Consider the following 16,526-nt stretch of genomic DNA (forward strand, 5'->3'; position numbering starts at 1 on the left):
AGCTCCGACTTAGTAAGATTCCATAGAGATCATGAGAAATGTTCTAGTCTTTATCCGATTTTAAGCACACCCTAAACTATTACCACTCTTGTCTAAAGTCACTGTCCTGCTGGAAGGTCACCCTGTGGTCCAGACTCGAAGCTTTTGCTGACTCTTACAGATCTTCTTTCTGAATCAAAGCTGTACTCTCATCAACTCTGATCAGCAAATAATTCCACAACATGATGCAACCACCGCCATGTTTCAAGTTGTGTTTCGGGTGAAGTGCATCGTTTTGCGCGTAGACCAAAAGGTCATCTGATAAGACCGTCTTCTTCCACAAGTTTCGCATGTCTCATGACAAACTGCAAACAGGTCTTGTGGTTTTCTTTCAAAGTCACCTTTAGTTTTGCCACCTCTTCATAAAGACTGGACTTGTGGATTGAATGACTCTGTTAGAGTTAATATTGACCTCTTGGCTACTTCTGATTAATTCTCTCATTCCCTGGCCTACTGATTTAGGTGGGGGTCCATTTAAAACCTCTACAACTTAATTTTGGATGGAATTGGTGTCTGTTCACTGTTCGGCGCGGTGGAGGTTTTGTGATGATGTGGACCTCTCTCTTTTTAAAGATCCTTATTAGGTTGAATGGCATCATGAACCATTTAACGTATCCACACAGTTTAAATATACAATCCTCCGTTGGAAACCTGAATTTTTCTTTATTCATTTTCGTTACATTGACTGCATGATTATCAAAAACATACTGCCAAATCAACGCAGAAAGAAGTCTCCAGATACAAAATAATAGTAATAAAAAAAAAAAAAAATGGGTTGCTTAAAGTGTGAAACTTGCTGATGTCAATGTAAAGCAGATACTGGCTGCTGTTTAATCCTTTCTTTTATCATTTGGAGCCTTTTGCAACTCTTCACCTTGCCTCGCTCAGGCTTGAACACCTGTCTGGACAACAATTCCTGCGTGAGACCTTCATCAAACAACTCTTAAAATCCCCTCTTAATCCCAGCAATGCAGATCTCCGGAGTGTTCTCTCTCATTACCAAGTTTGCATCCTAGATTTCTTTGAAATGTAGTTCCACCGCACTCTGGCATATACCTTTGCAGTTTAACCTACATAAGTCCATTGATCTGTCTTACCAACACAACACTACTATGTTAAGCATTGCCTAATCTGCCTCATGCTACCTGGATTTTCATATTGGAGAAATAATCCTAATGAAAGGTGCAGGAGGTGGGGAGTCACCTTAAGAGCTGCTTAAAAGCTTCTTATCACAGAACTGCAGTATTTTTTTGTTACTAAAAAGGAAGTGATAGCCCATTAAATCTTAATCCGTAGCTTTAATTAAAGGAAGGGAAACGTTGGTGTATATTATTTGGCCTGCTAATGTTTAAAGTTATAGAAAAATGACAACTAGGTGCATCATGTTAAATAAAACAAGAATACTCCTCATTTTCAGACGCTATTCTTCGTGAACTACTTCAGCATATTAGTTAGAAATGTGGAAGAAGTCAAAACAGTCTCTGAAGTTGACGCGTAATCTTGAAAAACTTCATGAAGTTAAACTACGGCACGATAACTAAGGCATTTTAAAACTCAACCCAGGAAAAGATGATAAAATAAAACGCATGGGTGTTACATTGACATCAAACACAATCACAACTCCTTTTGATGACTTCAGAATCTACAAAAAAAAAAAAAAAAAACTTTGTAGGGGGTAACTCTCATTGCTTACTTGACCTCAATTGTCACGATACATGGTTTCGGTGCGCAGAAAAAGCTCGGTTGTTCACAGTTTCTTTATTACAACGTCTAAGAGGGGGGGAAAAAAAAAAAGTTCCTTGGGTGAATCAAATTTAGAGGCAAAACCGTTCAAAAGGCTGTAAAACAATCAGCAAGCATCTTTTTTTTTTTATCAGTCATGTGATGTAATTAAGAAACTTTCACAATCGCAGAAACGTTTGGAGACATGAGAGTAAAGTCGCTGAGACTATTTTGGTGCAGATAAAGAAACACCAGAGTGGAGATCTAAAGAGCTTTCATGCTGACTTGTAGCAATCTGGAGTGATTTTTATCTTGCAAAAAATGCTGCACTCTAAACTAAATGACTCCAGAGATGACGCCTAATAGAATAACTCTAAAGGCAGAAAGAACCAACAAGAATCTGCCTCATAAACTGGGCACAAAATTTGCATGAACTGTACAGGCAGCCTCTTATTTTGAAGAAATAATACGGTGAAACTGCCAGCTCTGATGTGTCTGAGTGACTTAATCAGCCAAATAAAATCTGCATCACTCCTGAATCAAAAAGAAATAATAAAAAAAAAAAAAAGGCTGGTCAGCAGGGAATCGTATTAAAGGTACCATGAGGACATAAATCTGAAACTGTAAAACTAAATTTTTTGGGCTCTCTTGACAGAATATTACAGTAAAAGTTCTGCACAGTCAAGATTCAATATTTTATTAACATTTAAAAGCACAGTGTCCAGATTACACCGAAAATTCTGTTTTGCAGAGTAGACCGCAAAACAGCTAAATTTCAGCAAATACGTTTAAAAAAATAATAATAATTTGTCTTTTGTAACAGTCTTATTCGTTTACTCTTATTAATAAAACAATAATGCTGCATTCACCTCTGAAGATATCTATTTGAGATCAGTTTTTTTTAAGCCTTTTTCTCTAAAACATCAAAACATGAGTCTTTGCACAAGTCACGGCTCATGCAAAGTAACAAAACGGAGACCTTTTGGTTTTCCAAAGAATTAAACTCACCCACCATAACTATTCATACAACTTTACAAACATTTTTTTTTTTTTTTTTTTTTTTCAAATCCACATTTCATTTTTGGTAACTAAAGTAAAAACATCAAAATGTAAAAAGAGATCAAGCAAAGTAGCATAAATGATCTTGTTGTCTAAGACCTCAGGTGTGTTAACCTTACCTTAACATTGTGGGGGATGAGAAGCATGAGATGATCTGGTCTGGGCGACTATTTCTGTGTTGATTTGGTCTAACGTTTCCAATCACTGTCCTGGTGAAAGACGTGAAGTTGACCCGTTTGAAGGTTGTTGTTTTTTTGGCAGACATCTACTTGTATTTAATTGATTTCCTGATGCCTTTCACCCCAACTTTAGGGTTTCTTTCAAAAGCGCAAAGATTCTACACCTTTCCGGTCTTTCCTGCTTTCATGTAAGAAATTAGTCCGTTTCTCATGTCACATTTATGCCCAAGGGAAACGGGAAATCAAGGGTAAAACAATCCAAAACTCCTATGCAATGGATTTAATTAAAAAGTAAAAATGACTGAAATGAAAGTTGCATTTGTCTTATATATCAGTTGTAGCTTCAACTTATCTAAAGTAGCTATAAGGAGAGTGAAGAAACATTAACGAGAGCCTGGACAGATCGCCAGTTCATCATAGGCCCAACCATTCATACCTGAGGGAAAACTAATGAGCTAAAACTCTAATAATCATGTTTTTGGACTGTGGGCGGAAGCCAGGGTACCCAGAGAGGAATACCCATGTACCGCAGAATATGAGAAATTCGTTAAGAAAGCCAGGATCTTCTTGCTGCAAGACAACAGCTCTAATTACATTAAATATCAGTCAAAGAATTTCAAACATCCAAGACTTTTTCTGCTCCGAAACTTTGATGTTGTATTTGGATCGTCTTTTCTTTAAGTGAAGAGAACCGGTTAAGCAATATTGCTTATAAAGGCTTTGGTGCACTATAACACGAACGGCGAAGAAAAGTAAAAGCAGGTGAAAACAGCTGACAAATCACATTTAACATGTTTATTCAGGAAAATAACTCCCAATCAGCAGTAAGGTTTTATAAGTACTGAGAAACTGCATGTTTTTCACAATGTAAAAAGAAAAATGTGGGTAAAATTACTTATTTTCGTTTTAGCTCCCAATCAATTTTTTTTCCCTACATAAAGCTTGTCACGAAAGAATGCATACATTCATCTGGTAGGTCAAAAGAAGGTAGAAATTTCACTGTAGCAGCAGCTGCTGCTTGACAAAGAAAGAAAACAATACAACTCATCCAACGTGTCAAAAGCTAGTGTCACCTTCCCTACAAACTGCAAGGGTCAGAAAAGGAGGAGAAAATGTAACTGGTTCCAGGTATCAGGGCGAGGAACAGCAGAAACGAGACAGATGATCAGAACAATTGCTTGTGTTTTGTTCAGTTTTGTTGTGGTTAAAAAGAGAAGAAAAAAAGGCCCAAAAAAAGTCATTTCTGCTGCAGCCTGGCAGCTTTGAACTTTGATACCCTTTTAGGCGCCTGCTCAGGCGGGGGTACGTCAAGTGCGACCTCCTCCTGCTTCCTCTCCAGTATGGTTGGTAAAGCAGGTGGGACGATGGTCAGATGGGGCACCGCTGTAGGCATCGGGTCCTTTTCCACCACTGTACCTGAAAAAGCCTGAGAAAAAAAAAAGATCAATTAAAAAGAGAGCAAACTGGCACCGGCGTCATCACGTCCACTCATGTAAAGCACCCAATAATAGGTTTGTGCTGTAAGGTAATTAATTTGGACACATTTGGGTCACCGTTTACGAATGTCCTGAAGCTCGAATGTGCCGCATTCATGCAGCAGCTCTGCGCAAGCAAAACGCTGACAAAGACCCAGGACGAAACTAACTTCAAATCTGCTGGGAGTTTGCAGAGGCATCACGGTTGGGCTGTCCTCCTCGGTGATGCCGTCGCTGGTGTCGCTGTGCGTCATCTCGTCGTGGCTGAAGCTGCGGCCGATCATCCTGCGCTCCTCGAAGTCGGCGGCGCTGCTCTCGCTGGTGTCGCTGCACACGCTGTTCTCCCGGCTGCGCGACTTCAGGATGGACTTCCTGGGGATCGGCTCCCCGTTCTTCACGTCCACGAACAACCTGGCCCGAAAGCAACAGTCGTGTTTCGTCAGCTGCACTTGCACACGTGGGATGGGCTTGCAGAAGTATTAACACTCATTAGTTGGTTTTTTTTTTTTCCCACATTTTGTCCAACTGCAACCACAAACTTCTCTGTATTTTAATAGGATTTTATGCAACAACAAAAAAAAAAAAAAGGCTTTGGACATGAAAACTGGAAGTTTTGCATCTGTGTTCAACCCTCTTTAATCTGTCTCCCCCAAATAAAATCTAGTGCAACCAATTCCTGTTCGAAGTCATTTGTGCATAATTTGATTTCAGTTTAAATCCAGGTATTCTGTGAAGGCCTCAGAGGTTCATTAATAACCACTACAGAACAAGCAGGTAAGCAGTCAGGCCAGAGATAAAGTTGAGATGTTTGAACCAGAGTTGGGTTATAAAACAATATAACATGCCGTCAGTATGTAGCTGAAAGCTGGACAGGCTTCTCAGCAAGGCATCAAGTACTACAGAGGCTTTGTAATGAACTATTCACTTGATGCAGGGGGTGTCGAACCAGAAGAACATCAAAAACACGCAGGACACCAACTCTTGAGGCCTGGAGCTGTTCGGTCCTGGTTCAGATTAAACCATGTCCATGCGCTTCTGTGTCGCTCTATCACACGGAACCCCAAAGAAACATGTTGAAGTTTGCGACTTTAACCTGACACAAACTAAAAAGTTCCACGACTGTGAATACCTTTGTGTTTGTGTCCGAGTTCGCAAAGAGGTTTGCTTTGCTTTTACCTGTAGATATCAGCTGGTGTGGTGATTTTATGAAGCTCGTGATGGGAGTGCCCGTTGCTGTGGCCGTTCTTCTTCTTCCTTTTCGAATGCTCCTTCTGCTCTTTTCTTTCACTGAACTTCAAGGTGGTGTTTTTACCCGTGTTTATCCTCACCTGAAATAAAAGAAACACTGGTTGAATACAACCAGAATATTTTTTTTTAAGATCTCACCCATGATTTTTTTTTTTTTTTTTTATAAACGAGCCGACCTTCTTGGGTTCGACGGTGTGAGAGAAGAAAATGGTTGGCAAACAGCTGCCATCCTCCTCCTCGTAGTCTTCCTCTTTCCTGCCTGTGAGTGGCTGCGTGCTGTGAGGCACAGAGCTCCGGCTTGGCTTCAAACTCAGGCCATTTACCGGAAGTGCAGCATCTGCCTCCTTCTCCTCCTCCTCCTCCTCCTCTGATGAAGACGATGATGTGTCTTCACCATTCATGTCCGCATTATCAGACAACCTGGAGGGGGAAAAACGCTCGTCACTCTTTCAAGATTTGTAAAATAAAGTGGGGAGTAGTGGTGAGAAATGTAATGGTTTTAGATATTTAAGGGTTACACCATGCAGGTAGGTCGCTACATTTAGTAATTACAGTGACAAAGACTTTAGTTTGAGAAGCTCAAGAACAGCAGCACTTCATGTGAGTTTCATCAGATACGTTTATCTGAAAGAAAATGATCAGTCATATTAAAACAGAGAGGACACAAGATAACATCAGCCTGCCACTACCTACCTTGAAAAGATTGAAAGCAGATAAAGCTGCATGTTTACAAAGGATGTTTTTCAGAAACAAATGATAGGAAGGACATTGTGGTTTTAGAAGACTATAAACATTAAAATTGCTATTTTACTTGATAATCATAGGAATCGACTGCTAATTTGTGTTTCTTTTTCTTTTTTTTACAAAACAAAGATTTTAAGAGCTTTACAAAGTTGTTACTAATCCAATTAAATGTAGGTTGTTGTTTTTTTTTTATTTAACTTTGAAAATTAGATCCTTTTAAGACAGAGTGTTGATATTTAGTAAAAAGTAGCATTCAAAAGTAGAAAATGGAAGCTTTGGAGGAAAAAAATGGATTCTATCAATTACTGTTCTAACTCTACAGTCTCATCAGTTGTTTTTTTTTTTTTTTATTAAGTTGTTTCCTAAAGCCTTGAAAAATAAAACTTAAATGTAGCTAGAGTCGAGTTTACCAGAGTGTTGTCGTTCACCTTTAATTTAAAATAGAGCTAAAGCGTTCAATTTCTAATTTGCACAAGCATGAAAGTCTGTGGTTTGTCTAGAGGTGGATGAATGAGAAAATAACCTAAATGCTATTTCAGTCGTTCAATTGATATTACTATACAGGTTCATTACACACAGTGATACATTTAGAGCGTTTATGTCTAATTTTGATGGTAATGGCTCACAGCTAATAAAACCTAGAAACTCAATCTTTCTGAAAATTACAATATTACATAAGACCAATAAAAAAATAAGGATATCTAATAGAAAAATGTCATTGTCAGGGTCTGCCCTACGCAACCACGGAGAAGACCCGACAGTTGTTGAGTAGACAACCATCCTCCTCCGGAATGGTAAACCATGAAAAGGTCAGTGCTAAAGCCAGACAGTTAATGGAAAGTGTGGTCACATTTGTACTGGATATGACTGGGTTGTCCTTTTTTGTGTCATCTTCTCTCGAATCAACAGTCTCTGAAAAAACTGAAATGTGTGCTTTTACTAATAGAAAACCAAAACTGATGCTAAAATAGACAATCTCTCTGCATGTCTAATGAATCTACGCAGCACGTTTCACTTCTTGGTCAAAAACTTTGGACAATATTCTAAATTAAGTAGGTCCACTGTTAATGTCATATACCGTCACCTTCCTAAAATAATAACCCAAGTCTTTTTTTTTTCAAAAGATGATTTAGGCAAAAAAAAAAAGAAGAAATTGACTTAGCCCATTAGTTTAGAAAGATGACAATATGGAAAAGTGCTTAAAGGTAATTTACAGTAGAAAATAAAATCATAAACTTTTACCATATTACTTCTACTAACCAGAATATATGATAGGTTAGGCTGTACCTGTCCTGCTCGTCCTGCAGCTCCTCCAGTCTCTCGAGTTCATCCAATCGAGCCCACAGCTCCTCCTCAGTCATGACGCCTTTCCTGCTCCCTGTGTCTCCGCTCTCTCCTTCATCCTCCTCTTTCAGACCAAACACCACATCCATTTTGGGCTTAGAATTTGGCTTGTGAGCTATTCTTTGCTTTCCTGTGAAGCAATAATCAGTTCACTTGTTAGCTCTAGGACAAAAAAAAAAGAAACTAACTGTGGTAAGGAATTCAGCAGCAGGCTAATGGTTTTCTTTGCCTTCTCATAAGCCATGATTAAGTGAAATGAGGTCAGATAAAAGGTACCTTTTGTGGCGGGCGAGTCATTGTTTCCGACCTCCTCTCTGATGTCGACATAGTTCCCTGTATTCTAAATCACAAGAATGTCGAAGTCAATGCTTTTTGTCCTCGACTGTGTCTTACACAACGTCTGATATGTGCAGAAACGCCACATACAGCCGACATGCTTTCCAGATCTTTCGCAAACCCCACTCTTGCTTCAAAGTTTTTCATGGTCTTGGTCACGTCGTCCAACTGACTCCCCACGTCTGCGGAGACAACAGATGCGCCACGGTGAACGTGAGCGGAACCAGAGAAGCAAATGTGGGCAAAACTGGCGGCGGGCAAACTGTGGCACTCAGATTGAAACGACGTGCTGAATGACAAGCGGCGGCTGAAGAGTTAAAATCCTAAACAAGTCGGGGAAGAGGGAAAGAAAAATGATGACACAAACGGTTCATAATATCTTCTGCCCTGAATACTACTCCGGATCATTAAATCTTCACAACAATTAAGCCCTTTCACTAATAGCAGCAGAGGGCCCTTGTTTCCATGGCGATCGGGAGCCCCTCCAGTCAGCGCATCAACTGGAAGTGAGGAAAGGTCAAATACAGAAGGCCTGACAACTCGGCCGCTGTCTGACACATTTCAGCTAGCTCTGTTTGTATTACAGCACTTAGCTCTGTAATAGCAGGGCGGGGAGAGGGTCTGTGGCAGCACATTTCTGCTTCACCAAACATTCTAATAATGTTCACATCAGAGATCGTTGCTTGGGTCCATTGGACTTGATATGAGATTTTTCAGACTTAGAAAGAGCACGTAGAAACAACGCAGCGATCTTTGTTGTATGACAAAAACAAATGCTCCAACAGGGTTGGATTTAGCCAAATAGTGCAACGTTTAAAATCAATAAGCTATTAAAAATGCAAAAATAAATAAATAAAAGCACACAGTCTTTGCAACATGCCTTGCAGCTTGCAAATGCTTAACAACAAATCTGCTTCTGCAAATGTCATTTACAAAACAGCAACACATTACACCGCTAAGAGACATCGTTACGCTCCAAACTCCAGCATGAATTCAAAGCTGCAAGAAATTAAAAACAGACAACTTCTTCACGTGTGATATTCAGTCGCCCTCTGCTGGATGAACGGCGGCGTTGAACGACTAGATTAGAAAAAGAGAACATTTCAAAAAAAAAAAAAATGACAGGAAACGACACTCACGTTTCATTCTGTGCTCGACAATTTTCTGAGCTTGCTTGGCGGAGCACTTGGCGAACCAGTTGTCGCCCAGCAGCACCGTGACCTCGTTGGTGTGCACGAGTTTCCCGGGCATGAAGGCCAGAGGGCCAAATGGCACCTGCTCAAGGTGCAGAGGACGGTGAGAAACAGCAGAACAAAAGGAGAAGTAGGCCAAATTAAAACAGGTGGAAGAGACTCGGTGAGAAAGTAGAGCAAAAAAAAAAAAAAGAAGCAGCACAAGTTTCAGTAATAGCAGTTTGGTAATGAGTCAGTTTGTGTGAAAGTGTCATTTAGACAAAGTCTGCACTCACCATGATGTCATAACACAGCTGATCGGGGAGAGTCCGAAGGCGATCGTCGAGGGCTTCATAGTCAGCCAACACCTTTTTCCTGTAGAAGCGTTCAACCAACCCATCAATAAAATATTTATATAAGAAGCATCCATCACACACACACACTCACACACACACTCATATTTGCTTATGTATTTTAAACAATAGCTTATTTGTCACCACTAGATGTCACCATTTCCTACTTTTTGAAAGATGCTTTCGAACACAACTTCCAACCATGTTGAAGGAATATATATATATATATATATATATATATATATATATACACACACACACACACACACACGCACACACACACACACACACACACACACACACACACACACACACACACACACACACACACACACACACACACACGAGTCTGGCATTACCTTAGGAACCTTTGGTCTTTAAAAGTTTGCACCAAACTGTAAGACTATGAACTTCCTGGCGCAAAGAGCCATTTCATCGTAGCAAATTTTTAGTTACTTTTGAATTATTTGTACTTAGAAAGAGACCTCAAAGTCTCCACATAAAGGTGAATGCCAAAAAGCTGACCTAAGATGCTTTCTCTTGTAGAAAAGGAAAACAAACTCATGAACTTTATCATTTAACATTAACAACAAACATATATAGATCGATGATAAAAAAAAATAAAATAAAATGAAGTGAGGGAAAGTTGCATTGATGTATGAACAAGGATGTTAACATGGGGTTAGAATGATTTTTTGAAGCCTGCAACAATGAATTAAAAATTGTGCTAATTTGACAAGCAGCACTGGGCCTTTGATGCAGATGGAAATGAATGCAAGGCCTTAGCAAAATGAAGACAATTTAAAATCTAAAAATGTCAAGAGTTAATTCATTAGCCATATATTTTTGCTTTCATTTAAATTTCGTAGTAAATAGAGCCACAAACCTCCAGAGACCTTTACTCAAAAGCAGATCGGGGTGGAGCTTTTATTAAATGTAGCTAATCACAGAAAGCGTGTTCAGCGACAGGGAGATTCTCTTATTGGTGAGAACAAACAGACACATTTTTCTAGGCAAAACAAAAAAATACAGATACACTTAGGATGTACTTTTTTTCATCAAAATATTGCCTTTTAGTTTCCAGCTGAGCAGATAAGTAGAATGTTTTTTTTTTTTTTTTTTTTTTGCTGATTTAGTAAAATAGCTAATTTTGGGGGCCTAAGTAAATCTGTCACAGTTTTGCATTTAAACAGGCAGGTTTATCAAAGGAAAACGAATGCTTGAGTCAGTGAAAATGTACTTACTGTACCAGACCTGGAGCTTTCTAAAGCTTGTACAATTTCAAAGTGTACCCACAGTGGTGATTCAGTTTAATCTGCCAGTAGAGAGCTTCACTGTTCTCCACTGTTTGCACACAGGATGCATCTCAAATCCTTTAATCAAGTCCACAGCTCCATCAGGCCTGTGTGTTTATACAGTGCAAAGGCACAACTAGATGCAATAAACAGATGTGACAGGAAGGGGAAAATGAATAAAAATCTGATGCACTTCTTCAAATCCTTGCATAACTGCACAGATTTGAAGCTTGTTGCTCTCTCTGGCATGATCATGTGGGCTCCTTTCTACACAATAAGATTCCTCACACACTTTTCAGAGAGTAACACCAAACTTATATGGGAAACTATGCCAGATATTTACACCAAGCAATGTAGACATTTGATCCTGCAACGTATTTCCAATCTGTTACCGTCCAGTTTTGGTTGGCCTGTGTGAATTGTACAGCAGAACAGCAGTTTCTGAAATACTAACAACTTGTTTGGCAAAGTCGCTGAAATGCCTGTATGCATTAAGCTTCAGGTGGCCAGTAAATTTACATCTCAAAACTCTGACTTCATCACTTAAAAAAAAATAAAATAAAATAATTCCTTTATTTAATGGGAAATTGGAAAAAAAAAAACAGCACTGGACAAAAAGTTATTGCTGGCAAAGTAAAGCTAGACAAAAGGATTTGGTAACCTAGATAGGCTAGGTACTTTGTTATCTTTTAAATGATGGCAAAGATCAGCACGTGGGTTTAGGTGAAAATAAAAAGAGCAGTCTAATTTCTGTGGAAATCGTGGTTAATCGAAAACATTAACATTTATTTTCTTGTGGTTAAAATTTTCTATTTTCAGAAACATGTCATGTGTCGCCCTTTGTTTTAATATACCGGCTTTATTGAATCAAACAGGTATATTAATAATAATTTTTTTTTTTTATTAATAATTAATAAATGAACGGACCGAACTCTGCTTCTAAGTAAAATTCACTGGACATTTCTGGTACCATTTAGTAAGTAAATAAAATGAAAGCAAAAAATATTTTTCACTTTGATGACCTCTGCTATCACTCCAACTACAGATTCTCAAACACTCCAGTTTTCATTTATTTTATTCTCACTTTTGCATAGCCTGACAACAATCAGTATTTTAGGCATGCTTTCCTTTATGGACTCATATTAGAGAAAATGGCTATAGAAGTTCAAATGACATTATTTCCTGCGATATATAATATATTCTTCCAAAATAAAGCAAAAAAAAAAAAAAAAAAAAAACATTTTCACACGATAATTATAAAAACTATGCTTACCAGTGCTGAATCCGACTTTCACAGTCTTGCACCACCTGTTTTAGGATAAATAATGAGAGTTTGTTTCAATTTCCTTTATTATCATAAGAGGTGCGTTCAAAATTTTCAGCAATGCAAAAATTTTTAAAAAGACAGGATGGGGTATATCTTTTTCACTAACATCTGCACACAAACACACAGTCGGGTAAAAATCTATTGCTTTCCATTGTAGGATTTCAAAAAATAAAGTGTAAAAAAGAAAAAAATCCATAGAAACAACAGGGATTACAAGAGCATAACAAGAGCTAGGCGTAAACACCCGCAGAAAAGCAGCTTCTCAGATTACGATTTGACATGTTCGCATTGTGGCCCCATTTTCTGGGACAAACGATACAAATAAGTTCAGTTGTTTGAATCCTTCCATCCAGCTGATTTCTGTGCTTTATACCCAATGTTAAAATATTGGAGTATTCTGCTTGTTTCGCCCTAAATAGTTAAAATGGTTATAAACCTGATTTACCAGTACAGTGGCGATGCAAGCAGTCCAAACTCAAACTACTTTAGCTTACCAACACCTCTGGTTGACTGGAATAATAGCACATTTCTACTCCAGATGCAGGCACTGAAGGCTTGATTGTCTGATAGGACTCACTGTGTCTCCCAGGGTCATATTTTGAATATATATGCCAGAACCAATACTGGTGCCCCAGTCAAACAAGTATATTTTACACATGCAAAGTACAATAAATTGCTGGGTAGGGACAAAGTAAATTATTCTCTGAAAATATTTTGATATTCGACTTATATAAAACATAGTAATCACTACATGTGGTTAATATAGTGTTTAATAAACACTTCCAAATCCACATTTCTAGTAATAGCAATGGCTCAAAGCAAGAGATTCATAAACCAGTTAGGGCTGAAACGATTCCTCGAATGATTCGAGTACCTCGATTACTAAAATTCCTCGAGGAAAATTTACCTGCCTCGAAGCTTCGTTAATTTATGTTTTATTAGTTAGCGCACCGTGTTCCGGCCGGGACTTCATTTGCGTTGCGCGGAGCTCTCACTTCCGCCTCTGAGTTGTTGACAAAAGCTAAGTCTCAGCGGCATAAAGTCCAATCTTCAAGATTGGCCCGTGGGGATTTTATTGATTGATGATAATGCCCGACTTTTTATCGTTTTTGGGGAACCAATAAGCATCCTTAAAATGACTGGGGGAATGCCTGGAGTACGGCAGCATTTCTCCTCCGGGGCTGCTGGTTGAAAGCGAACGGCGGGAAGAGCGCTGAGGTGAGCGGATAGACTGAACAGGGCGGGCGGCTGAGTAGCTGATGCTTACCGTGTAAATGTAGCTTTACCGACGAACCGCACAATAAATTTCATATCCCGGTCTGAAGAAACGGGTGGCGGAGCGCATCGTACATGGCTGGTAGATGAGTTTCTGAGTGTGACCAGTGAAGGTGTGTAAATATCCAGTATTGCTTCCCCCCGTGTTCGTCCCCCGGTCTAACGGTTCGTCAGTCCGCTGGTCCATTTCCTCCCCTCCACCCCATCTTACGTTCGTTCATTCGCCCTCTCCTCCCACTCCAGGCGGCATTTCCCGTATTTTCAAACCCAAAGCGTGACAGGTTAGGTGGCAAGGTGAGTTTAATTAATCTATTAAACTCACTGAAGATGAATACATAAACTAAAAGCTGGATTGTAGACATTTTTTATAAGCATATTTGTGAGCCTGCCTCTTTGTTATTAAATTCAATATAATTTCAGATTTTTCTATAACTTTTCTTCTGGTTAACTTAGAAAGTGAGCTATTATTGTTACAGGTTAGTTTTCTAAACTACAATAAAGCAACTGTTAGGGATGCTCAAATATGAAAAATTGGACTGATATTGATATCTGATAGTAACACGGGTATTATGCCAGATTTACCAGTATTTAATTTTATAATTTTTTTTTTATCCGATTACTCGATTAATCGTAAGAATAATCGATAGATTACTCGATTACTAAAATATTCGTTTACAACAGCCCTAAAACCAGTACATAGTTATGGACGAACCTGAAATTGAACTGACAACTTTTCGATTGCAAGACTTCCAAATGAGCCACTGGTCTTTGTGTTTTACGGTTAAATCAAAGCTGGTTCTTTAATATTACTGGTTATTGACAAAAACAAACAAACAAACAAAAAAAAAACATCTAAACCGTTTTCACAGACTTTGCCCCTTGTGCTCTGGCTTTGGCCTATGCAGGTGGCATAGTTGACAAACCCTGTTTAATGGCCGTCTTGTACACAAAAAAAGAAAACCTGTGTCCTTTACCACAAACTGAATTAACCAGGAGTCCTCAAATGCAAGCTGTCCTGCAACATTTAGCTGTGCCTCTGCTTTGACACACTTGAGTCAAATAATCAAATCATTAGAAGGATTCTGCAAAACTTTACTGCAATACTGAGGAGGTAATTCAGTCATTTGATTCACTGTTGTTGGACCAGGGATGTCTAGAAGTTGCAGAACAATGGCACTTGAGGCCCTGAAATAAACAAAAACTTGAATTTTGTAGGACATGTCCATGTACCAAAAAAGAAGAAAAAACTGTTCAGGTTGGATTTGTCTATGTTTTTTGTTTAGATGGATCCAATGTAAGGTCAAACAAGTCTTTAAAACAAATCTTATCTGTTTTAACAAGCTGAAAAAAACGTTCAACCATTGCAGCATGAATTTTGTAGAATATACAAGCATGAAAATAAACCTGTAAGTTTAATACGTTTATAATTTAAACTACAGCAGATCAGGGGTAACAAGAGACGTTAAATGTGGTGAAATTGCCCCTTAGTGAGGAGCTAAATCGAAAGCTAACTTCAGCGTCATGTGGGGGGGGGGGGGCGCGGAGACGTTACCCCAACTTTCACCTTTAATTTGTTATTTGATTGAAAATTGATACAAATATTAATTTTGTCTACAAAGCTCGGTGAGAACTACATGTATTAAGGTGTAAACTACAGAACCAAAGTATGCGTTAAAAGAACAGAAACCAACAGAACACGCCTCCCTTTAACATTTAAATGAAACTTAGACGTGCGCGTAACGGGAGGAAGCTTCTCGAAATCCGTGAATGTGATGTGAAGGAAGAGGAATCAAAATCATGGAGACATTTTTTTTTCTTTGCAGAGCACATTTGAACAAATCCACGCGTGGATCCGAACCAAACCACGGACTGATCCAACCGCATGGTCAGGAGCCGATAGTGGCTCTGCTAACACCAAAAGCAAACGGCTTCGAGTGAACAATTCAAATTACCTTTTGGTGTTCCTCTCTGAGTCTGACCACTCCGCCGAGATGTTCCATATTCGTGTTACCTTTTTCAGCCATTGTCAGCCCAAATGCAAAGGGGTAAATATGCGTTCTGTGACCCACAAAACAATGCTCAGGGGTTTCTGTGAGTCCTAAAGAAGTGTTTATGAATCCAGCAGCTTTTCCTCAGATGCGTCCTGCACGCAGTCATCAATGAGGCAGTGATGAATATCCACACTTCCGGAGGTGATATCATTTCACACTCTCATTTCAAGATTTCTGCATGATCCCCCGAAATATATCCACCGTTTCAAGATCCAAAAGATTAGCAAAAAACACTCCCCGTCACTCTCGCTGCGCCATGAACTTCAACATCAAGATGGCGGAAGTATATCAGGGACATCCGGTTAGAAGTTTCAAAAGTAAGAGCACAGCTGAAGGAACAGCCATCTTCACATGATGATAGAACTTACACAGAAAGCAGCCAGCAAACACTACTCCCAGAATATTTAGGAAACTTTTTCTAAATGTTTTGCAATGTATGACACATCAGGCAGCAATTTCTGAATTTTTGTTATGAAAAATATAACTGAAAAAGTATTAGAGGCTCATATTATCAGACAAACCACAAGACACCAAGTTTGGGTTTGGAGGCGGTCTCAGTTTATTTAATCTGTCAATCGGGAGATATTAGCATTAGCACCTAGCATGTGCTCCAGTTCTCCAACCCGATCTATACAATATAACAGTGCTAGCATGCATCAAATGTTATAAAGGCGTAATAGCAACTCAAATGAAAATATCCAAACACTTATCATTAATATAAAAGGAAAAATAAACATTTGAACAATATAAATGAAAGGATTACAATGGATTATAAAACTTGCCTCTCCCCAGCGGAACGAATAACAAAAGGGAAGAGGAAATTAATAACTTAATACTTATTAAGTTGTTATTAAGATATTAAGTAATAACTACCCTGAACAAAAGAAGTAAGGCGGAGTTGGGGGAC

At 38.9% G+C, this 16,526-nt stretch overlaps 1 protein-coding gene across 1 annotated transcript; it reads right to left on the reverse strand.

Annotated features, from left to right (window-relative positions):
* Positions 1-3,779: 3,779 nt before the first annotated feature.
* uri1 (URI1 prefoldin like chaperone) lies at positions 3,780-15,906 on the reverse strand. The gene is made up of 11 exons (XM_014988908.2): positions 15,521-15,906; positions 12,240-12,274; positions 9,615-9,693; positions 9,286-9,421; positions 8,237-8,328; positions 8,087-8,150; positions 7,754-7,940; positions 5,899-6,142; positions 5,651-5,802; positions 4,645-4,885; positions 3,780-4,425 (listed from the first exon to the last, which is right to left on the reverse strand). Exons 1-11 carry the CDS (start codon positions 15,590-15,592, stop codon positions 4,237-4,239), a joined length of 1,491 nt encoding a protein of 496 aa, XP_014844394.2. The 5' UTR covers positions 15,593-15,906; the 3' UTR covers positions 3,780-4,236.
* Between the last annotated feature and the right edge of the window lie 620 nt (positions 15,907-16,526).

This window comes from Poecilia mexicana, unplaced genomic scaffold, assembly GCF_051168715.1.
Source record: "Poecilia mexicana isolate PSO_F unplaced genomic scaffold, ASM5116871v1 scaffold_6, whole genome shotgun sequence".
Classification (NCBI taxonomy): Eukaryota; Metazoa; Chordata; class Actinopteri; order Cyprinodontiformes; family Poeciliidae; genus Poecilia; species Poecilia mexicana.

Coding starts and splice junctions, on each gene's coding strand:
- uri1 (XM_014988908.2), bottom strand. CDS start 15,592: ATGGCTGAAAAAGGTAACACGAATATGGAACATCTCGGCGGAGTGGTC. Junction 8,151..8,236: donor ATCTGGAAAGCATGTCGGCT/GTATGTGGCGTT, acceptor CTTGTGATTTAG/AATACAGGGAACTATGTCGA. Junction 6,143..7,753: donor CTGCAGGACGAGCAGGACAG/GTACAGCCTAAC, acceptor TTCCCCCTCCAG/GTTGTCTGATAATGCGGACA.